This window comes from Amblyomma maculatum, chromosome 5 (assembly GCF_055883805.1).
Source record: "Amblyomma maculatum isolate TAMU_Amacu chromosome 5, ASM5588380v1, whole genome shotgun sequence".
Lineage (NCBI taxonomy): Eukaryota > Metazoa > Arthropoda > Arachnida > Ixodida > Ixodidae > Amblyomma > Amblyomma maculatum.
In genome coordinates, this window is record NC_139348.1 from 122,010,982 (window position 1) to 122,034,254 (window position 23,273).

Sequence of the window (23,273 nt, forward strand, 5' to 3'; positions counted from 1 at the left end):
CTACTACCATGCACCGCTGCCCGAGGAATTCCTCGGTCCTGCGCCGGAGCTGGGTTCGCTTCAGCCCTGCGACGGTCTCTCGTCTTCTTTATGTCGTCTGCATCCCACAAGATGGGACATGCCCGGTTGGGAGCCACGGCTTACGTGGTCTTCCAAGCAGAGCTGGGCGGTGCTTTGCCGTACGTGCGTGTTTCTCTCTCGGCCTTATGCAGAGCAGCAAGCGGGTTTAGCAATTCTAGGACGGCGGAATCGCAGGAAGCAACCTACTATGTGCAGTGTCCTTAGCTACTGTTTTTTTTTTTATTCTCTTGTAAAGAAGAGAACTGCATGACGCTAAAAATATGTAATGTATGCGTTGGTAGACCGGCTGACGTCTTTTTTGTGGTCGTTTAAAAAAAATGAAGAAATGTAGAAACGGCCATGCGTCGTCTTGTTTGCGAGCGCACGATCGCGCTTGTTTCGGGCGTTCTGTAGGCGAAGCAGTTTTTATATGCGACGACGTCATCACCTGAGAATCGAACAGTATAATCGGTCGCTTCTCGAGTTGAGCTTGTCGACCGGTACACGCACGTCGGCTCCGCAGTGGCAGCGTTTACGGCGTAGCTCGTCACTGCGCGGTTGCGTCGTCAGACGTGACAATGACGACCAAACGTGGTTTCCTGTTTTGCGAAAACCGGGAGACGACTGCAAGCTCGCCGGGGAGACAGTGCGGCATCACCCAGAAGCGAGCACTGCGTGCGGTTGTGGCTTCATTCAACGCGACAACATCGAAGCGTCAGCATATTAGATATATTTAGCATACCGTGATCCGCGATCCGCCACCGTGACCCTCTACCGCTCGTGGGCGGGGCGCGCATGCTGATTAGTTCCGATGCGGCAGGTCTGTGCGCCGACATCAAGTATGTGGCGCCATCTATCGGCATCAAATGAATCTGGGCATGCGCAGTGGAATGCGCGGTGGCGGATCGCGGTGTGCTAAATCTCTCTCGAGATTTAGCACACCGTGATCCGCGATCCGCTACCGTGGACCGCCACCGCGCGTTCCATTGCGCATGCCCAGATCACTTTGATGCCGATAGATGGCGCCACATACTTGATGTCGGCACATTGACCTGGCGCATCGGAACCAATCAGCTTGAACGCCCCGCCCACGAGCGGTAGAGTTTCACGGTGGCGGATCGCGCATCACGGTATGCTAAATCTCTCTATTCTCCACTTTGTAGCGGGTTCTTCGCGAACCGTTATTTTTTTCCCTCAGAGCGTCTCTGTATCTGAAATAAGAATTGGCTCCTGAACTACTGGTGCGGCCGCTTTGTCCTCGACGTCGCGGCTACAGAGACGTCAAGCATCGATCCATTTTACCTGGAGCGAAGCTCTAAGGACAGACCGTGTCTCAGCAAACACTTGTACCGGCACTCCACATTTTTCGCGTCTGCTGCCTCACACCGCCCTGTCTCCCTGTTTTCGAAAATCGCTTGTTCAAAAGTACAACGCCAGTAGCCGGTAGGGGATGAACGAACAAAGGACGGGGACCGCCCCATTCTCGACCCACCTGTAGTGTGTTTGTGTGTGTATACTAGCGACCCGCAGGATCCAATCTCTGGAAACCGACACCTCCGGACAAGTGTTCCGCGCCATGGCGGGGCTGATTTCCCACGGCGGCTTCGAGAAGAGAGAAAATTACTCCCATCGCGCGACGCCAACAACAACCTGCCCGAGAGAGGCCTTCATTTTGACGCTGTCAGGAGAAAGAGACGAGCCGCTCCAGGTCTGACAAGAGGTCTTCATCATTGCCGCCTTGTCGAGGGGTCAAGAGAGAGAGTTGGGGCAGAGAAAAGAAGACACTCTGGATCACTGCTACTCGTGGTGCACTTCTGGGCTCCTTTGTGGCGATCTCGGCAGTGAGGTTTAGCCGACAACAAAGCATGCTTCCTATACTCGCTTGCAGGCAGCGTCTTGTCTATCTCGGGAGCATATCCGTGACTGCTTCTGTCTGGCCGTGCCATCGTGAGTTCCCGGGCCGTGGTTGAATTGAGCTAGAGAGCTGAATGAGACAGGAGCAATTTTTCCCCCATCCGAATGGCGGCCTAATAATATATGCCTCGTGCGTTATCTGTCAGTTTCACATTCCCTAAAGAACCCGGGGTTGCGAAATCGGTGTCTGTTGTCGACGATCTTGTGCTTCACAAAAGCTGCGACCTTCCGTGACTGCAGCTGCCTTGCCGCTGAGTTGCATACATTGCAAATGGGATGGGAGAGGAGGGGTGGCTCTTGTAGGGGCGTTAGATCCCAAATTTTGCTGGATTATAGACCCGAGGGGGTGCTGTCTCACTTCCAGTTTTTGCAGAGATACTTTTAGAGAGCAACGTTATGTCAGAGTTGGTGAGATATCTCGCCGCGCATTTTTTTACATAAATGCATCGAACAGCTCTTGCTTCCAGAAAAAACAACTGCGACGTAGCAACGATGCAACTACTCTCTCTTTAGTAGTAGTGCAAAAACTTGGAGCGCTCTGGAGATATAACGGCGTGTTCTTAAATTTCAGGGCCGCAAAGTTGCTCTCGCGCTTAACAGCGGGCTCGCATGAAGCCTGTTGAACACCTTGCGTTTTCTCCGCCGTATACCCCGCACATCCGGATATCCAGACCACAATGAGCGTTTTACTGGTGCTATTAGCTTCTGACTTTGTGACGTGGCGTATGCATTTCCAGTACGTCAGCTGAAGAGCTCACGGGGCGGGAACTGAAACGTCCCACTATATTAGAATCAATGCGATGTGTGTGTGCGCAGTGGGGCGAACGACGTTCGGCAGTAACGCTCACAGTAGCGCTCAGTAAATCGCGATGGACGGTCGCGCCAGCTAATGCTGCCACAGAGTAATAAACTATCAGCACTGAGAGCAAAAGAACGAGTCCTCGTTCAATGTGGCGTCTTCAGAATAGCTCCTGTTGGTATCAGCGTACTAAAAACGCCCTCTATCGCGTTAAGAAACGAAGGGAACGGAGATTGATGGTCCGATAGCGGAAGGCACCTCTGGTCACGGAACTATGTCCGGGAAGGACAGAAAGGCGAAGGGAGAAAGGAGGATGAAAAGAAACGTTCTAGAATAAGTATAGTTACAAAACGTGCGACTAGATAGCGCCAAAACCGCACGGAAGCTAGGCACTTGAGTGGTACCTGAACGACTGCCACAATGCTAAAATAAAAAGGGCCGAAAGGCGACGCAAAGCTCGTCAGAACGGTAGCCGCTGCAGCGGCGTTCAGCACAAAGATGGCCGCCGGAGAGGTGGCGGCGTCTCGCGGCGGGAGTCCCTCTTGTCAAAGGAGTGACGAGCGGTGCACTAGCCGTCTAGATGGGACCGGCGATTGCGTCCAAATGAAACGAAGCGGCTGCACGGAGGTTCATCCGACAGGCTCGTCTGTGCTCTCGCCGACGACGATAACCACTCGAGAGAGAGAGAGAACGAGCGACCATTTTGCTTCTATAGCTTCGTTGGATATCCTATCTCTAGCTGTGACGGCTGCGGGCATGCGGGACGGGCATGGGTGTTTGGTGGCAGTTTCTAGTACTGGCGGTGGACGACATTGTGCGGCGGCGAGATCATTTGACTTTCAGATGCGGCGGTGCGTCTCCCCCCCCCCCCCCCCCCCCCCCCTTCCCTGCCGTCTCGTGCCTCTGTTGTTGTTTTGTCTCGGCTGCTTCAAGGGCGGGGAAACTGTAGGCGAGAGAAGAGAACGGCTGGAAAGGAGGATCAGGAGGGGGGAGAAGATGGGGTTTCGTGCATCATGCGCACGAGTTACGACAGCAGTAAAAGTGCTGCTCCTACCGCTGCGTGCCGGGGATCCTGCCGAGCTGTAACGCTGTAAAGGTGCGTTCGTTCTTGTATGTGTGCTCGAGGAAGAGAAGGAGTAGGCCGTGCCTCGCCGCCAGTGAAAACGGCCTCGGTATGTGCGCGCGCTCTCTGTGGTTCCTTCAGTTTGGACGCACCGCGGGCGGTTGTAAAAAGACACGGCCTCACGTCCGTCACAACAGGCGCAGGTCGTCAGCGGCGGCATGGAGGCAGCTGAAGTTCGTGATCGGAAACAAAGTACGCAACATGCATACAAGAGGGTGACTGCCGCTAAGCGTGTTTTTTCGGCGGTGGCGTCATCACGACGTGGGAAAAAGCGAGCTCCTCTGCTCCGATACATGCCACAGCGATATGTCGAACCGCTGAAGGTTCGTCGAGGTACTCGCTTTTGGACCCCCCCCCCCCCTCTCCCCCCTCCCTATCGCCTGTTGTTCGAGTCGCTCCTTCGTCTTTTTATGCTTCCCGCCGGTCCTAAACGTCAAAGCATGCCGCGAGTCAACGACACCCACCAGATATGTGACGCAGTCGCGTCGGTGAACTTCTAAAACAATGGTTCTTGAGTGACCGTGGGAGCAGCTGCGGTCCGTCCGTGTGGCTGTCGGCCTTCCCTTTCAACTTTTCCGGTCTCTCATTTTTTTTCTCTATTTTTTTTTTTTTTTTTTTTTTTTTTTGTACGACAGTGTCGTATCGGGCTGTCTCTGCTCCGGTCGGTGTTCGTTAGCGAACAATGCGCCGCTTGGCAGGAATGTTCGAGTTTGTTGTTTCTCCCAAGATTTCACTCGTAAAGCTCTTCAAGCTATGCCAATGTCTTCTGCGTTGGGCACAGCTGAAGTTTGCATGGTTTAGTCATACCAAGAAGTTGAATATGCGGCCGTGTAAACTGTAATGCTTCCATAAGTATTGGAATTCGGTAACATCATCATCATCAGCCTGACTATACCCATTACAGGGCGAAGGCCTCTCCCATATTTCTCCACTTAACCCTGTTCTGTGTTAGCTGCATCCGCTTGACCCCTGCGAACTTCTTAACCTCATCCGCCCACCTAACTTTCTGCCGCCCCCTGCTACGATTTCCTTCCCTTAGAATCCAGTTTGTTACCCTAAGCGGCCATCGGTTATCCTCTCTTCGCACTACATGTCCTGCCCATGTCCATTTCTTCTTCTTAATTTCCGCTATAATGTCGGTAACCTGAGTTATTTCTCTGACCCAATCTGCACGCTTCCTATCTCTTAATGTTACCCCTACCATGTCTCGTTCCATAGCCCTCTGAGTTGTCCTCAACTTAAGTAGAACTCTCTTGGTTAGCCTCCACGTTTCAGCCCCATAGGTGAGTAACAAGGTGAGTAACATTCGGTAACAACCGACACGTAAACAGCGCAGGGGCGAGACGAAGCATGTAAACACGAGAATGAATAGTTGATTGCGTCGTTTATTGCTGCGCAATTTGGGTCTCGACGCCGGTCACGAACCTGCTCGGATTTCTGTCCACTGAAAGTGCGGGCCTGCTAGGTCATCCATGTTTTTCATCCTCGCTTCGGCGCAAGAAGCTAAAACCGTTTTAGCTCGTTGCCTTGCAGGGACTCGAAAGAGTCAGGCATGGACCAACAGGCCTAAACTTCATTATTTGATTGATTGGTTGGTTTGTGGGGTTTAACGTCCTGAAGCGACTCAGCTGGGCTATGAGAGACGTCGTAGTGAAGGGCTGCGGAATTTTCAAGCACCTGGGGTTCTTTACACGGACGCCTTGCTTTTTCGCCTCCATCGAAAAGCGGCCGCCAAGGTCGGTATTCGGTTCCGTACATGCTTAAGCGCAGGGGTCGAGCGCCTTAACCACAGCACCACCACGATGTGGCGCATCATCATTTCGAAAATACTGTGCTGTTCATGGAGGTTTGACAATTCGCACGCTTTCCTGTGGCTTTCCCGCTGCTCCGCGAGCTTGCAATCCTTCATTCTCAGGTTAGCGTGTCGCTGGCTCTCTGTTATGCGAACATGATGTTTTCTTTGTAAAGCATGGAGACGGGGGGAGGGGGGGGTTCTTGTTGCTTACAATGAGCGGTGCACAAAAGTCGAAGCGTAAGGGACGTACAAGGCTGTCATGTTTTTATTTACCCGTGGATCTCATGTTACAGAGGAAAGCTACAAGCGATATGTCTGCTGGGCAGGGTGGAATCATGGCGCAATTGAAGAACCGGTACCCTGAAAGACGCATTTTACTAGTACGCGCAAAAACGAAAAAAAAAAAAGAAAAAATGAAGATGCATCGGTGACCCTCGAAAAACGACAGTAATAAATGGAAATCGCACTGTCTGTTGCGCACTCTTTCGTGGATTGCGAAAACTGAAAGCTGGTCGTGTATCGTGCGTTCAGTAGAGCGCTAACCGCATGAGGCGACAATTCGTTGCGACACGCCGCGCGACCGGGGCTGAGGGCCGCCAAAGCATTGCCGCTCGTCGCTCAGTTGTTGTTGTTGTTTCTGGGTTGTTAGAAAATTTCGCATGTCGCCCGGAATCAGCTCGCGAGGCAGCCAATCGCAGAAGGCTCTGGGGTGCTTAACTTCCGTTCTGGCTTTTATGTTTGTTTGTTTTTTTTGCGCGTGAAGTTTGTTTTTCTAGTGCGGTTTGGGCGAATAACAGGCAGACGCTCACTTCGTCTGATCCGTGTATATACGAGCGCATCGAGATGTTTGAGTGAAAGCTTGGTAAAATAAAAAAAAGGAAAAAAAAACAAAAGTCTAGTGTGGCTAGTCAATTTTCGAAAGAAGCAGGAGAAAGCCACTGCTTTCAGTGCAAGCCGACATCGCAGTGTAGTAGCGCGCACAGCTGCGTTGCGACCCTTTAAAGTGCGATGCGTTACAAGAAATTTCATCAATGCTTCATCGTACTTCATGTTGTTTAGTGTTAGAAACGGGATCTAGCGTTATTGCGCTCCCCTTGACCGAACGACGAGGCGGCGGTAACAGAGCAATTCTGAAAACGCGGCTCTCTGTCACTGAGCCCCTCCGTGCAGTGTGCACCAAGCGGCAACGACAGGCGCGCGCGACGGATCGCCAGAGGTTGTCGCTTCATGCGGTTACCGCTTAAATCCTGACTGTTGAAGAGGAACGAAGATTGCCGATGCCTTTGCGGCAAGATTTTCTTTTTTTTTTTGTTTTCTATATTTAACACTGCTTTCTTAGTAATGCTATCCCTTAATTATGTCTCACGTTTACCCCGCACCCACCTTCCGAGTTGTTCTGCTACTGGCGCCGTCGGTCTTAAGCTGACATTAAAAATAAAACAATAAATCAAACGCAGGCTAATGAAACCTAGCTGCCTTGCACAGTGGCCACGCATCGGGCGTTTTCTATATTTTACTTCATACCCGTTCAAGGCGTAACGATAATGAATGGCTCATTATGAAGCTTCAACTTGGAGAATAAATTTTATTCTGTCGCCGGCCGTACCAGGTCCGCTGCGGTGAACGGCACGTAGAATGGGGAGGCAAAAAGAAGGCAGGTTCGAACGGTTCTGTAGCGTGATGTACGTACACGCTGCCGCCCCCTTCTGGCCGGCATGGGCGTTGGCTCGGTTTTCTCTTACACATTCCCTGCTGCTTCGCTACTTATTTTTATTTTCCCCCTCTATTCGTCCTCGAAGGACGCCGTCTCCTAGCTGGCCGACCACGTTCGACGTATATAATGACCGGGGCGGCCGGAGAAAAAACAGCAATAATACAGAGACAGAAATGTGGGCGCAGCACAGGCTCACCTGGTCTCGTTGTTGTTTGGCATTTATATGTGCTCGCAGTCTGCTGGGTGTTGTCTAATTGACCTCTTCTCGGTATATCTATGCTGCGTATTTCTATTTTCGTTCAATTCCTTGATTAGTTCCTCCCATATATTAGACGCCGCGGGTATCATTCTCTTGCTTTCTTGAAGCGCAGATTGATTGCCCCAGTTCTGTTCGCCTTATCAGCGCTTCTTATCATCTTGTAAGGGACAAGTACTAGTCGTCCTCGGCCAGCAGCAGTGTAGCATGGGCGCCACCGAACGCACCCGCCTTAACGGGGAGTTATCTTCGAGCAGCCCCCTGCTTTTATCTCTTTTTTTGTTTTGTTTTTTAATTCGATAGCACGAAGGAAGCAATCGGGGAGGGGCCCCCAGATTTGTTCCGGTCTGCCAGCTGCTCCCTTCGCCGGACGATTATAAAACAAAATGCGCAGCTTCAGTTGAACGAATAGAGGCCGCATAACGGCGGCAGTGGCCGGCACACCCCTGTATATCGGATACTTACATTGGCTGCTGCTTTCTGCAGCGGTCAAATGGACCGAGACGGCGTCTGCGGCCGTGATCGGTCGCGCGTCTGGGGAAGGACTCAGCGCGGCGCGTGCTGCTGCTGCTGCTGCTACCGCTACACGGACCTCCGCGCCAGCTGTCGGCGAAGAAAAAAAAAAAAAAAAAAAGAAAGCCGGTGATTATATTCAGGGCAGCCAGTATCTGGCTGTGTATAATCCCAGCACTGCTGCGATTCCAGTCTTTATCTTTTCTGCACGAAGGAGTTTAAGGGGAGGAGAGGGATGGGTGCCGCTTTCTTGAGCAGGTGAGCTGCTGTCTTTGAGCGCTCTGAGTACTTGTCTGGACACGCTTGTCTCGTTGTACATAAGCTACTTCGCAGGTGTGGCGTATAGCGCGAAGATAGCGGCGACAAGAGTTTCGCTCGCGCTGCCTCGCCAAAGATCTACGCGTGAATCTGGATCGCGAGCACTGTCGTGGGCATGATGGAGGACAGGGAGAGGGGAGGAGACATGGGGCCCCCCGTTATTGTGAAAAAAAAAAAGCGAGCGTATTAAAAACAAGGCTTCGCGCGCGACCCACATACCCGATGTAATCGCGCACAAAATCGTCCACGTTTTTTTGTTCGCATTGGGATATGAGGGGAGAGAAAAAAAAAAAAAAAAACGAGAGAGAGAAAAAGCGCGGTTGTCTCTATACGCGTGGTGTAATTTGCGAGTCGCCTTGTTTTTCGATATCGCCTGGGCTTTTTTCGCTGTCTCGCGCACACTTCTCGTCCTCGATGCTGTCCTCCGTTTCGCTCTAATGGTTTGTACGATCTTTTTCGCGCCTTTCGAACGGAGTAAAGGCTGTGGCCATTTCGAAGTGGAGCGAAATGGAACTTGGCAGCCGCTCTGAACGTTGTTTATTATTTAGCTACATTGGTGGACTGCCTGGCTGCTAGACTTGGCCCAGAATATATTTTTGTTTTTTTCGGGGGGAAGTGGACGTTGGTTTACGTATTTTTGTTGCTATTCAGATAAGTGCGCATTCGCTGTCTACGGGTGTCATAATTTTCGCGATTTTTCCGCTTATAGCACTTGCATTATCCTTGCAATTTACGCGTTTCTTGCTCAGCGTGGAGAGTGTACACCTACGTCACAGTGGCGTCCGTTTTGTAACGCATGAAGGCAAGACATGCCTGTGGCCAAAGGCAGCAGGCATTGCAGATGCTGCGCTCTGCGCCACAAAATGGCGCCCGTAACTTTACTTGAATATACCTCCCGTACTAACCCATACGTCGTCACACGATCCAGGGGAGGTCACCGCACTGTGTTTCCGGCATGAGAAGGGTTTATATCTGGAGCTGGCAGATAAAACCCGGTTTCACCCTGGTTCTCGCTCCTTCAGTAGATATTACTTGCAGATCCGGCTGAATTCGGTTTGTGGACTAAAATGGGCTGTCAGAAAAAAGTTGTCATTTCAGAGAGCGGAGGCCCACTGTAGAAATTATCATTATTTCTGAGCACAAGCGAATTTTCGTTTATTTTAAAGCCATTTTTGTAGCGATTCTTATCCACTGCTTGTGCCTTAATCTTTAGTTAAGCCAATCTTTAAATAATCTACGTACCACGAGATAGAGGCCAAAAAGCAGGCACCAAGTAAGGACATTGTATAGCGGCATAACTGTATATAACGTCACACTAATTCTCTAGGTCGTTGGAAGCTTGAACGTTTGCTGTGCCGTTGAATGTTTTCGAAATGTACAAATGCAGGCTGGCCTAGCATAGACGCGGAAGTGATGACATCTTAAATGATTGGTGTTAATTTAAAAAAAAAGAGTTATCAGGTTTTAAGACCAGTTTTTCGGTGCAAGCTGCCATTTCCATACAGTGTTGATGAATGATAGGAAGCAAGAACTATAGCATATCTTGCCTCGCAGAGATTGAGAATTATTTCGGTTGAAAAAAAAAAAAAAAAAAAGAACTACCCGGAAAAGCTTGATGTTCTAGCTTTCGTGCTAAATACAACCCGAGTTCTACGCGAATTTGACCACAAAGATCCCCGAATTCCGCCAAATGAAAGAACCCTGACCACTAATGAGGTAAAAGCGTTAGCGTATGACGGTGACCAAGCCCACACGCCTATAACTTCGGGAGACAAGCTGTGCAAACTCTGGTGGGCTCCTTTCGGCTCACATGATGGACTAAAAACCACTCGCTGATCCGCTCAAACGAGGGCTTGGAATTGACGCAATTGAGAAGTGCGCAAGGCCACCCTCGTTGACGCCATCGGACGGCGTCTTCGTTTTTGGATCACCGCTGACCGGAAGCGGAAACGACGACGCGTTTAAGCCTATATGACACACGCGACTCACCCAACGCTTACCAAGCAGCATGGGGGGGAAAAAATTGACTGGCAGTTAAATAAACCCAGCTCGTGATTATTGGGACGGCCCTAAAAAGACAACACGGGGAAGTGCTCGATTGGTTTGTTGTTTCTCCGACATAGTGCGGATGTGCCGTAAACCCCCACGGACGATTGAACATCCGCCCGGGTGTGCTCGCAACGCCCGCGAATTAAGTTCCGCGGGCCAGGCTGGCTCTGAGTCACGTGTCTGGGGCCAATTTGATATCCTCCTCCGCTGTGCCTGGGAGGAAGGAAGCCTCGAGCGGTGGGGATTGGACCGTCGTTGGCGGCCGCCGCCGCATTGCTCCTCGCTGCCTGCTAATGCTGGCCGGACGGATGCTGCTGCTGTGTGGAGGAAATGAATTGCCTGTTAGCTCGTGTTTTTCTTCTGCTTGTCTCAAACACCCTGACTGCTCGTATAAGAGAATAAAGACCTATAGAGTTGGAGAGTAGTCGTTCTAGCACCACTGTAGCCGTGGAGACAGGTTCGTTAAAAGGGAGCAGTCAGTATTGTTTATTTTTATCTTTATTTATTATTTTTTTTTAAGTCCGTGCGCGTTAGAAGGATCTGTGTGTAGGGATGGGGCGACTGCATTCTCTCAGTTGGATGTTGCCACGCTGAAAGTGGGAAAGGGGGGGAGTCGGGATAGAAGCGGCATCAGAATTACACGGTGGTCAGGCTAGCTTTATTAACTGGCTCCGTCTTTACACACAACTGGGCAGTTTTTAAGCAGAGCGCATATTAAACAACAGAATGAATAAACAGAGAAGGGCAATCTTATCTTTTAAAATACTTTTGATAGCAGACGTAAAATACCTTTTTGAACACATTAATACAAATGGCGCTTTCAAATTTAAGTTTCTCCTGCACTCGAATACCTTAGGACACCATTAGAAGGTACGTTTTAGACGGTAGAAAAAACGAAAAAAAACTACAAGTCTGCCAACGAATAATTTGGAGACATATTGACTGTATTTTGCAGTTTTTCAGTACCTACGTGAAAAAAAAAAAAAAAAAGTCATTCGCAGAATTTGTCCTAAATTTGTGGGTGTATATGTCACATGAACGTGGGACCAGTGGCGTTCGAATGTGCGTGGGATCTAGCGCGTCAATGAATTTGCGACTCGTTTCAGCCAATGGTCGTTGGTCGAATCATCAACCAACAGATGCTTGGCTTATGTCTATAGCAGCAGAAAGCATGTGAAGCGAAATGTGCACTGGCAACAGGCGATTCTCAAGCATTACCGCCGGATCGATCCATATATTGCCTGCGAATTTTTATTTGATTTCTCGTAAATCACATGTGAGGGAGCACGGAAAGCTGCAAGGGCAACTTGATTCCTTATTTTGTGATTCTTTATTGCCTTTCGCCACACTTTGAACTTTATTAACTTTGTTATTATTGTTCTGTTTGCCATGCAACCCACCCTGTTTGGACATGTACAAGGTTCGCAGTATTGAATAAACAAATTAATGAATTAATTAATTAATAAAACGCCCACCTCTATACAATGGTGAACAGCTTATCGACTTGAATAAACAGATTGTTCCCCTTCATACTCGAGTTGATCGTACAGCAGCAACATTACTGCATGAAAAAATTGTCTAAGTTGAGAATACCTGAATAGTATATAATTAAAGCTTCGTGCTAGTTGAAAACTGGGCTTGTTTTTCGCTCATAACTGCGGTGTGAGCATTGGTTGAGTTCGATTTTATAGGGATCTGCTAGACCATCATTTATCTTTTTTAAATGTAGAATGAAGCACTGATATATGGATGAGTCATGCGGCGGTTGAAACGACTCAACTGGCAGCCATTTCGTTGTTTCTTTTTGCGCCCCTATGGGGTTGTTTAACCACACTGTACGCCTTTATTTCGTCTCACAAGTTGTTGGTTTTGATGGTTCGAGTAACACGCACCTGCTGCGCTAGCAGCGCAAGTTTTTGGGAACAGTGTTCATACAACTGGAGAGCATTTCTTTTCTTCTGTGTAACTTGATGGATAGCGAAGAGAGGGAGCGAAAATGGCGGAGGCCATTAAGCAACATGCGTAAATGTCCTTTATGACGTTTCGATTAGCGAAAAGCCTGTGTTGGTGAAGCGTGCACGTAAAAGAGAGTAAAACATTTTCGCCGCCCCATCACGACCGGTTTGATTAACCAGAACATCTTGTTCTTGTTCTTTGCAGAGCGGGGAAGTTCATCAGCATCGGCGAACACATCCGGTTGCCCGATGACGTCACCATGGGCTACATTATAGGTGAGCTTGCTCCTCCATTATGGCTTTCTTCAATGTGACCACATAAACAGTTATGCTTTGGAATCTTAGAAGCCGCGGTTTCACATGTTTTCATTTTTTTTTAAAGTCGGAAGTATACCTTCCCTCTTGAATGCCTTTACCAGGATCTGTCACCAAAAAGTGTGCGCTGAATTCATTATAGAGTAACAATAAAATGGTTGTCTATGCGGGATTCTAACTCTGGCCTTCGACGTGCGGGACAGGCACACTGCCGCTCCGCCACGACGTTTGAAGCTGACTAAAGAAGCGGTTAGTGAATGCACAGTTGTCTTAAGGGGAAGTTGAATCAGTCTTGGGGCAAAGCCCCATCCACAAACGTAAGCATCGCAGCAACAGGCCATCAAACAACCAAACGTAGGTGCAAATGCTTTCGCATTGTCGCACGTAAGGGCACTGAAGTGTTTACAGAATATTTAATGTTGTCTACATTCCGGCCATTTCAAGCCTTAATATCTTTAATATTTATAAGTTGTTTAATATCTCACAAAGCACTGCACAAAGTATCAAGTAATAACGGACAAACTTCGAGCGGGTAATTGATATCCCAGTTTCAGTATTTATGAACTGAAGATCGAGTTGGAGAAGCGCACATGATGGTTCGAGCGTATCGGAGTCGGAGCTCTACTTATGCATTAGCGGATATAGTAAACACGCATCAAACCAATCGCCGTTAATAGGCTGACCCAGTTTCTTGTGATTGCAACAAGAATGACAACAAAGCTTTTATATACATGCCGAAGCACCAGTTCCACAAAATAAACGTTTGGCATTTTAAGCAGTTATGTACCGTGATCCGCAATCCGCCACCGTGAACATCGACCGTGCGCGTGTGAGCACCGAGGCGTCCTACCGACTTCCAGCATGTGACGCCATCTATCGGCGTCAAGGCGATCTGGCATGCGCAGTGGTATGCATGGTGGCGGATCGCTGAGCTTTCTATTGTTTAAGAGTGCGGCGGTGCCACACACTTGACCGCGTGTGACCACACATTGACACGTTACGACCTCGTGTCGAGTATGAAAATACTATACCACTATATGCTACACACGCGCGATGATTCGCTACGGCTTCTTGGCAAGTATGAAATTGCGGCTGCTTTCGCGTGCTTTTAGTTTCCGTATTACACGCATGGCTTCCAGGTCGCGAGCTATACGCACTTGCCCTTTCATCGCGCTCCTCTCTCACTGCTCTGATTCTCAAAAAGAAACTGTACGCGCTTGACGCGCTCCACCGATCTTCAGTGAAGCCTTTCTATACCGCTTTAAAGCGTACGTGAGTGAGTGTAGTGAGTGAACGCGCGTGGTCGTCACGGAAAGTGTTGAGGCCACGCGCCGTGGGTCGGCTAAGCCTCACGGACGGTTGACTTCGGCGCGCCTTGCCTGGTAGTCTTTGCCGCTTGGCTGGAACGGGCGCGCACTGAGCCGTACCTCTCTTCCTGTGCAGAGCACCTGCTGAAGAAGAACCTGACCGTGGTGGAGAACTTCCACTCGCAACTCGAACCTATGAAGTTCCTCAAGAAGGAGGGTCTCAGCGACCAGGTCAGTGGCGCTGCGCATCCACTAGGTCTTCGTGACGCGCGCTATTTCTTTTTCCTTTCTTACAGTTTTGCTTCGGCATTGAATTGGGAAAATATTTTAGAGACACTCAATTGTTGTAAATTACATTCTTTCTTTCTTTCTTTTCTTTCTCTTCTTTCTTTCTTCTTTCTTTCTTTCTTTCTTTCTTTCTTTCTTCTTTCTTTCTTTCTTTCTTTCTTTCTTTCTTTCTTTCTTTCTTTTCTTTCTTTCTTTCTTTCTTTCTTTCTTTTTTCTTTCTTTCTTTCTTTCTTTCTTCTTTCTTTCTTTCTTTCTTTCTTTCTTTCTTTCTTTGTAACGTACAGTTTACGTTCTTTTCAACAAGGTCACATTCAATGTCCGTGACCGGTGCTCACCCCGAACTTTCAACTAAGGGATGCAGCTGATTTTTTTTTAGCAATCATGTATGCTTACTGTACCTCACCATTTCGTTGGCTTAAAGCACTGCCATGCTGCATTAGTTGCATTAAGAATACAATTGCTATCTCTTCTTGCTGTCGCCAAAGGGCAAGGAATAACTGTTCGGGACCTGGTGCGCCGATACCCATGTTTCTGTTCCATTCAAAACGAAATCTGCAGTAAAAACCGTCTTATATGCTTCCACACTTGCTTCACGATCCTCCCGATCGTTGTAATGCACATTCGTTCGTCTGCTGTCAGGAAGGTCATTATTGATATTTTTTTTTCGTGTTTTTGACGTGTCCTGCACGCACTTGCATTCGGTTTGTGGCTTCCAAACGCACGTCTTCAACCGCATAGTCTTCGCCGAGACCTCGGCGCCCAAGGCTGTGCAGCGGTTTCTCTTGTTTCTTTGTTTACAGTGGCAGGGAGGAGCTCCGTAATTGTGTATATACTCCGCTGCCTGGGCCTATACGCTGTGTATTTATGGGAACCGTTCGTGAAGTGACGACCCGATTGTGATCTGGAACATCTTGTTTTTCTCGACCGTGCGCCTCTTCGCTGTGTTTCACGCACCATTGTCCGCACGCTTCCTCTATGTTCGCATAGACGAAGAAAGAATCGCCGCTCAGCTCTTGTCAGCGGCGGCTGTTCGGGAGAGTGACGAATGAGGGTGGGCTGTCTCACTCTCGACGCTGCCTGCTGCACTTCCTTACTGTCGTCTTCGAAGAAGCCCAGCCATAGGATATAGACGTCGGCTGACTTCCAGGCGGGAAAAGTACTAGATCCGAGAGTCTGATGCTAACGTTCTGTTTTACGACACGATCGTTCGTGGACTCGTCGGGCGGTAACTTCGTGCTTCTCAGTTAACTTGTTGGATCTTAAATTTGAGGCAGCGGCCGATGGCAAGAGGTACAACAGTCGTTTGCATTACTTTGTAATGTTTTCAATTTCTCTGTGAAGCAGGAAACACCACGAACCGGTTTGTTGCAGCTATACTGGTATCGGGGAAGTATTAGTAGTAATAATGACTTTAACAACATGGACAGTCGAGACGGCAGGCTTTCTTTGCTGCCAACTGCGTCGTCAGACTTTGCACTCGTGACATCATGGACCACCGCGGCGCATGTTTTTACCAGAGTGCCAAAGCATCTTATTTTTCTGCTGATGAAATGCATGTAGAAAACGCCATGCATTTCACGGAGCGTAACAGTTCCAGTACAATTGAGACGGTCACTTTCCTGATAGATGAAGGTGCTCTGTAGGAGGCGCGACAGACGTTTGTGCTCAGCGTGACAAGATTTGCTTCCCGGACGTTGTGCACTGTCTTGCCGTATACGTTCATCTCGATCCCTTCTTCCACCCAGCTAGCGGTGCAATGTACTCCACTTCTTTTTTCCTAACGTCGAACCACTGCTCCGAGCGTCGTAAAAACGCTCGCGAGAAGCGGTTCCTCTTGGCTCGGCTCCGAGCGACAGCGTATGCAGTGACCTCCATGCACTCCCGGGCGTTGCGTCTCTTTTTGCGGTGGAAGTAAATAGCCGCAATGTCTCGTCTTTCTTCCTGCTCTCCAGGGTACCGCACCACGTCGTCGATCCCGAAACCGCGATGTCAACGTCCCCTCGCCTCCGGCGACCGTGCGTTTGCTATCGCCACCGTTTATCGCTGCATCTGCTTTCAGTGCACGTTTTCTGTCCATTTTATGGCCTTCCTATGGCCCGCCCCTATTTTGTCCGTGCTTTATTTTTTAATGTTTTTCTCTCTGCTGCCGAAAACGCTCGGAAGGTGTCGCCATATATTATACTAAATGCAGGAAGCCTACACCGCGACGCAACATGTAGGCTCCCTAACTAAATGCTATGATGCTATGCATGCTGGCGTCCACAGAGTGTCGACCCTGGCGCCATCTGGTGTTATCCCCTGGAAGCTGGCGGCTGTCTTGCAGTTTTCTGGCGACATTTTCACTGAAGAAAAAATAAAGATCCGGGGAAGGCGATTGGTAGCTTAGAGGCAAAAAGCTTTACAAATATGATGAACGAAGGAAGATGGGGCAGTGTTTGTATTTTGATAAGGCGGCTTCGATGTTTCAGCACGCCTCGTCTCATATCAGCCGCGGCAGGATCTTCTCCCTATACACAGTGGCGCCGGACGAAATTACACCTTCGGGGAGAAGTGACGATAGCTCAAGCAGCAGCAGCAGCAGCAGCCAACGAGCTTCGGCGTGGGAAATTTTCGCGGCCCGGTCTACACCAGCGCCCGCGGCCGGCTCGGCACCGGTCCTCTGTCCTTTCTGCCGCTTCCGCTCTTATTTCTTTTGCTTGCCGCGGACCTCCAAAGCAGCGGTGGCGGTCATTAGCGGCCGCGAAACCCGGCTAGGCCTACCTGCCTGCGGCGGCTGTTTTTATACTTCTTAACGGGCGCCCGAAGTATAGGCGCAGCAGCGCAGAAAGATAGGAACCTGTTGATAAAGAGGCTTCGCCGATGAACGGCCACCTGGAATGTCCTGTCGTCGGTCTTCCGCCTTTGGAGAACCGACCCTTTTCCCCACCTGTACTGGCCTCTCGGAGCAGATATGTTCGAGATTGTTTTTCTTTTCCTCTCTTTTTATCGGGTGAACGCCTCGCTTATCTCGAAGCCTTTGAAGCGTAGCTTTCTCGTGTTAATCGGCGCAGCGCCTTCCTGGATCCATTAGCCTCGAGAGTGTTCTTGCCGAATCGGTGCTATTAGAAATCGTTTGATAAACTGGTATCGTTTGATAAACTGGCGTTATGTATAGTCGAGGTAACCCTTGCTTCAGCTTTAACCTCAGGGTACCACAAAATGAGCCATCTTAACATTAGTTCGATCGTTACAGCTGGACGCTCGCATTAATTGCAACTGGAAAATGCTAATGCGCCTGTTCTGTAGAGGGATAAAGCATTGCTGTTTTTTTGTTTCCGAACGGTCCTATGTGGGCGTTAGATGTTAGGCTGGCCGCTGACTACAGTAGTCGTCAAAGTTTATGCGAGAGGGAAGTGACTGGTTGGTTTACCTAATGTTAAACCAACCGCAGAGTTAATGAATACGAATAAGGTGACCCGTGCTCGCTGTAGGACCTCTAACTCTGTTTCCCATGCCAGAATTGTCGACAGTGTGCGTGGTGTCTATTCATGGATTGCGCATAGGTTTGTCTTTGCGAAGCCCTTACGATTTGTAAGCAGGAACCCCCCACTATTTCTAGCTGTTCTGTAGTGGACTTCCCCATCTTCGCACCAAACACTTCTTCACTGCCAGGTTGGCGTAAGTTCCTCAGCCAGAAAAAGTATCATGTTCCCACATGGTCACCAGTGTAGTGTGGCCGTGCTTCGGTCTCCGTTAGTGCGAAGGTTGTCAAGAGATCACATCGCTGAGTTTTGGAGCGAACTCTCTACTATAGTCTCGCCTCGCTTTGCACGCTTGACCAAGTCCGGCCGAGGTCAAATCAAGCACACACCCCTAAGACTAACGATTTATGAAGTGTCATATAAGGCCATGCATGAGGTCGGGGAGTTCGAACCCATCGCTCGCGTCACAGTTGCCGTAGCAACTGATAGAAACTGCCAGCCGTTATCGAGCCAACGAGGCGGTGAGTGGTACGGAGGAGGAGGAAGAGGAGACAGCTTGCACAGCGGATACTCTCGCGCCAGGGCAGAAAAGTTGGCACCTAGAGTCGCCTTCGCTAATGGCGCCTTCTATTTCGCCGTGTAATTTGGCCCCGAAAACTAGAAGCAATAAAACTGGTTAGTTAGATCAATTTATACAATGTATTTCATTGTGCTTCTAATCATGCTTTATCATGGATATGGTGCGTGCCTGGCTACATAATCAGCATGCTCAGGCGACGCTAAAGTATTTATCTCACTGTTTCAAAAATAAAATCTGCAAATGTTGCAGAAAGTAGCCCGTTATATATTTTGAAAGAAAAAAAGTAGCAGGAAAGGCATCCTTCTCATTTATTTCCTGTGCCCGAAAAGGTGTAACAGTGGCATGTTCGTTCTATGTCATGCTTGTAAACCAGAAAGTCTCGCTTCCACTTTTTCGCAAACCCAGATGAACATCGACCAACCCTTTTTGTAGCGGCCCTTCTGCACCCTCCCTTAACTTGTTCCTAAACGTAATAGTAACGTCTTGAACCAGCCTCTCGGTATAATTACTTTCCAAGCCGAAACAAGTGCAGAGCACGGTTGACGTCGTTTCGAGCTGCGCTGTTTAATGAGGACCGGCAAAGGAGCTTTTGCACTAAAGACAACCACCTCAAATGCTTCTTTATTCTGTTGTTCCCTGCAAGGGTTAATCCCTCATCTCTTGCCCCGGGGTGCTGTCTGTAGCCACCCAACGTGTCGTTAGGCGACTGCTCCTCCGGGAGCCTCCGCTTCTTTATCTTGCCGGTGCGCACCTTGTTGGGGTCAACCCGCGACGCCCCGGCAGACGCGCCGGTCAGCGCACAGCCTTCGCTCTACCCTTGCCGGCGAATCCTCGCGCAGCCGTGAAAGGGAAAAGAGAAGAGCACGCCCGTCCCCGTCGAAGAGGAGGGCTCCACACTGCGTGCTTGCCACGGGGGTCACGGCATGCATAAACACGTCGACTAGCTCTTCAAACCTCTGCAGGCTATCCCGCTGGTCGCCACGCGTTATTGCCATAAAGGGGCAGAAGAAGTAACAGAAGAAGAGACCGCTTTTGCCTCCGGTTCTTGTCCGTTGTAAACGTCTAGGCGTACAGAAGCAGCGCTGTGCGTCCTTCTAGGAAAGAAAGAAAACGAACTCGGAGAGGAGGAGACGGCGGATGATGTGGTGGTGCTGGCTCCTGCGGCAGTTGATCCGGCCACTTGTCTGGGGCGGCTACCGTGGTGCGACATGTTGCTGCTGTTGGTTCTTTGGTCGGCTGTCTGGTTTGGAGTCCGGTCTCCCTTGGGGAACCGCCCGCGGGCAGGAACACTTCAGCGGGCTGCGTTTAGCGCTGTGTAACCATTAGTTGAGGAGCAGTTAGCGAGCGAGTGTGTGTGTTTTGCGCGCGCTTTTTTCTGATGCACCGCGGCCGATGCGTTTACACATGTAAGGGTTTCTTCAGCGTTGTCTTCACAAAATCATCTTTTGAGCTTATGTTATGTCTGAGGATGGCAACAGAAAAAGCGATGCGAGTTTCACTCATTTTATGCTGCGGTTTCTTTCTGGGACCTGACCATATGCAGGTCGCGTGGTGAGAGACCGCTCAGCAGATAGTTTTCTCTCAAAACTCTTGCTGTACATCTTAGTCTTGTATTCTCTGATGGAGAAAACCACTGCGGCACGTCTAGTCTTCAGTCTTGATGAAATCAGCTTAGTGAGGTGCCGAATTCATGTTCGAAATATATATATATATATATATATATATATATATATATATATATATATATATATATATATATATATATATATATATATGAATATTTATATAAATCCGCACCTGCAGTAACTGCAGTACTCTGTCTGATGAGTACGGAAGTAGCGCGACAGCCACCGACGACGGGGTGGCATTCCATTCAGAAAGCACCAGATGGAAAATGTCAGCCGTTCGCAAATCGTGATGACTTGGGCCGAATCTACACCGTTTCATCCGGGGCCATCTCCAGATAGATCTGTCAGGACACTGTCGGTGTCCGCGCACCGACGCTTGACATCATTTTCCCCTTTATCATATAACTTTTATCCATATGATTTGACAGCGGCAAGAAATTAGAGAAGTGGGAATTACCGGTGTGCAGTTCGATCGGTGTACTTATATTTTCCGTCATAATAAACAGAGCACATTCCGCACGGCACCGACCCCCCAGTACGCTAACGTACAGCCAGCCACCTTCCAGTGCCTGGAATGACGGATATGGACGGGTAATCGGGTGAGCGCGTTTGCGATGGACGGAAGCGTTTGGTGGCGCCCTGCGTAGCGCACACATCTGTGGCGACCGGCTCCGTCTTCCTCAGTTCACCACCATCATCGGATCGACTCACGAACTCGTCGATTTGGCCAAATTATGTTTGCAGCGCGCGTCGACAAAGACCGCCTATAGCCTCGCCGGCTGTCGGCGGCGTTCTTTTAGGAGCTGCTCTTGAAAGTGGTCTTTGCCAAGCGCCGCTCGGCGTCCTTATTGTGTGGCCATTGGTGCTTTGGAATAGTTTGGGCCCAAATCAGAGCAGCTTTCCGGGTCAGGTGTTTGATGAATCGTGCTTGATGGATGAGGGAGTAATCTCGCAGAGCCCTCGTCACGAATCGGCACTTCCACGTAGCAGCAGCGGTGTGCGTTTGATCGGCCTTGACTTGTTTTCACGTGCCCGTCGGCTACCTGAACCTGCTTTCATTTCTCACCTCCCGCGTCATTGTTGTCCACTACTTAACATAAAATGGAAATGAAGTTATTCAAAATTATATACCAGGTCGAAGTCAAATTTAACTCGGAGGGTGCACCACCAGAAGTTCTTAGAACCATCGTTAAAGGTCGTTTTATATCGCAGGCCTAGTTGTCGGCGCTCTGTTTGCTTTCACATGCGAAAAATGACAGCTTTCGGGCTTGAAGTGAGGGAATGAAGAGGGAGATAGAGGTTATTTGCCTCTTTCTGGGGCAATTTCTTATCTGCGGTACGAGACATATATCACATGCTTTCTGGAACGTGGTCATTGCTGAAATGAAATCTAAGCGTTTCAAAATTGCATTGCCTCTGCGAACTGACGTGTAGATACGGCTTCTGGTTCCTCCCATTTTTTGTCCACGCCGGTTTGAAAATCTCTGCAAGTTCTTCGGTGCTTTCTTCTTTTTTTTTTTTTTGTTGTGATCCTGAAGTATGCTAAGTATAATTAAAGCAGGGCACAGCAACAGCATAGCTCAAATGTCTCATGTTTAGAAAGCTCTGTATGCGAAGTTTTTTCCGAGGCAGTCACGTATCACGCTTGTATCGAGTACTGAGTTTTAGATCGACTCACCGTCGCCCGTACTTGACGCTTCGTCACTGGCATTTGTTTATAGTGCGCCGGTTGTGACGCATATAGCATGTGACGCATATACAGCTGTGTTATTATATATCTACAGGGTGCCCCAGCTAAGATGGACCAAAATTGAAAAAAAAAAGAAAAAGGAAAGACTAAGCCTTCTAATATCGAATGAACATGACTCATGTAAAGTACCCACTAGTATATTTTTTTTCGTTCCGCCTACTTGGCTAATTAACTAATTAACTTTTTATCTATCTACGTGCAAAGACGAGAATAGGGAAGTTACCGAGTAACGCGAATCTATATAGTAAGGTGTTTCGGAGGAGGTAGCCTTAGCTTAGGCGTTTTTATTTGGCAACGTTCGACCAAGTCACGGATGAGAGGGCTGTATAATTGCGGCGCATGCAGACGCATTGAGCCCGCTGTCACGTGGTATTTGTAAACTTTGTTCCGTTTCTACCGAATAAAAAGGGGCCACGCTAAGGCTGCCTTGCTGGATCAGTCTATTCTCATGGCTACCGACGACTTTCATATTCACACCTGAACGTTTAGAGAGATATTCGAAAAGTTTATTTGTGAGTGTCCACTAATTATCCAAGTTGGCGGAATGAAAAAAAAAAAAAAAGTACCGGTAGATACTCTACAAGATTCCTAACAACACTGGCTTGATTCCGCTGAAAAAGAATGCTTAGTTATTATTATTATTATTATTATTATTATTATTATTATTATTATTATTATTATTATTATTATTATTATTATTATTATTATTATTATTATTATTATTATTATTATTATTGCTGCTTCACCTTAGCTGGCACGTATGTATTATCTTGCTGAACTGGTGTTTAACGAATGTACGGGTATTTGACGGGATACACATATCCGCAATCTCATTGGTTCGCGTCATCAAAGTTATAGGTGTTGCGACAAAGCTGTGTTGAGTCTGGTACTACTGTCTTGCACATCCTTTTTTTTTTTTTTTACACAATGGAAGCGGTGCGTGACTTTTTGTGTTTCATGCTTGTGTTCGCAGGTAACATTCAGCTACTCCAAGTTCGGCAAGGAGCTGAACATTCTCGACATAGACGGCTTCCCGACCAGGGTAGACCCAACCAGGTGAATATTGTAAATATATGCCTCTCCAAATCGTGTTCTTAGTTCTACTCGCGAACTCGGGGCATACAGACTGCTGTTTAATTGCCGTAAACATAACGCCCATTGGGTAGTGTAAAGTAGGGGCATAACCCAGGGTCGACGTTTAATTGGCCAGCGTCACGACGCTTTAACCCGTCGTTTGCCGGCTGCTTAATAAAGTTATACATACATACATACATACATACATACATACATACATACATACATACATACATACATACATACATACATACATACATACATACATACATACATACATACATACATACATACATACATACATACATACATACATACATACATACATACATACATACATACATACATACATACATACATACATACATACAATT

The 23,273-nt window shown here is 48.5% G+C and overlaps 1 protein-coding gene across 1 annotated transcript in view; it reads left to right on the forward strand.

Moving 5' to 3' along the window:
- The window catches only part of fng (Fringe glycosyltransferase), a 94,114-nt gene that overhangs the window by 60,021 nt on the left and 10,820 nt on the right, over positions 1-23,273 (forward strand). The window contains exons 7-9 of the mRNA XM_084604220.1: positions 12,702-12,772; positions 14,255-14,349; positions 22,799-22,881. Of these exons, the coding sequence (XP_084460346.1) occupies positions 12,702-12,772; positions 14,255-14,349; positions 22,799-22,881 (249 nt within the window). The remainder of the gene's footprint in view (positions 1-12,701; positions 12,773-14,254; positions 14,350-22,798; positions 22,882-23,273) is intronic.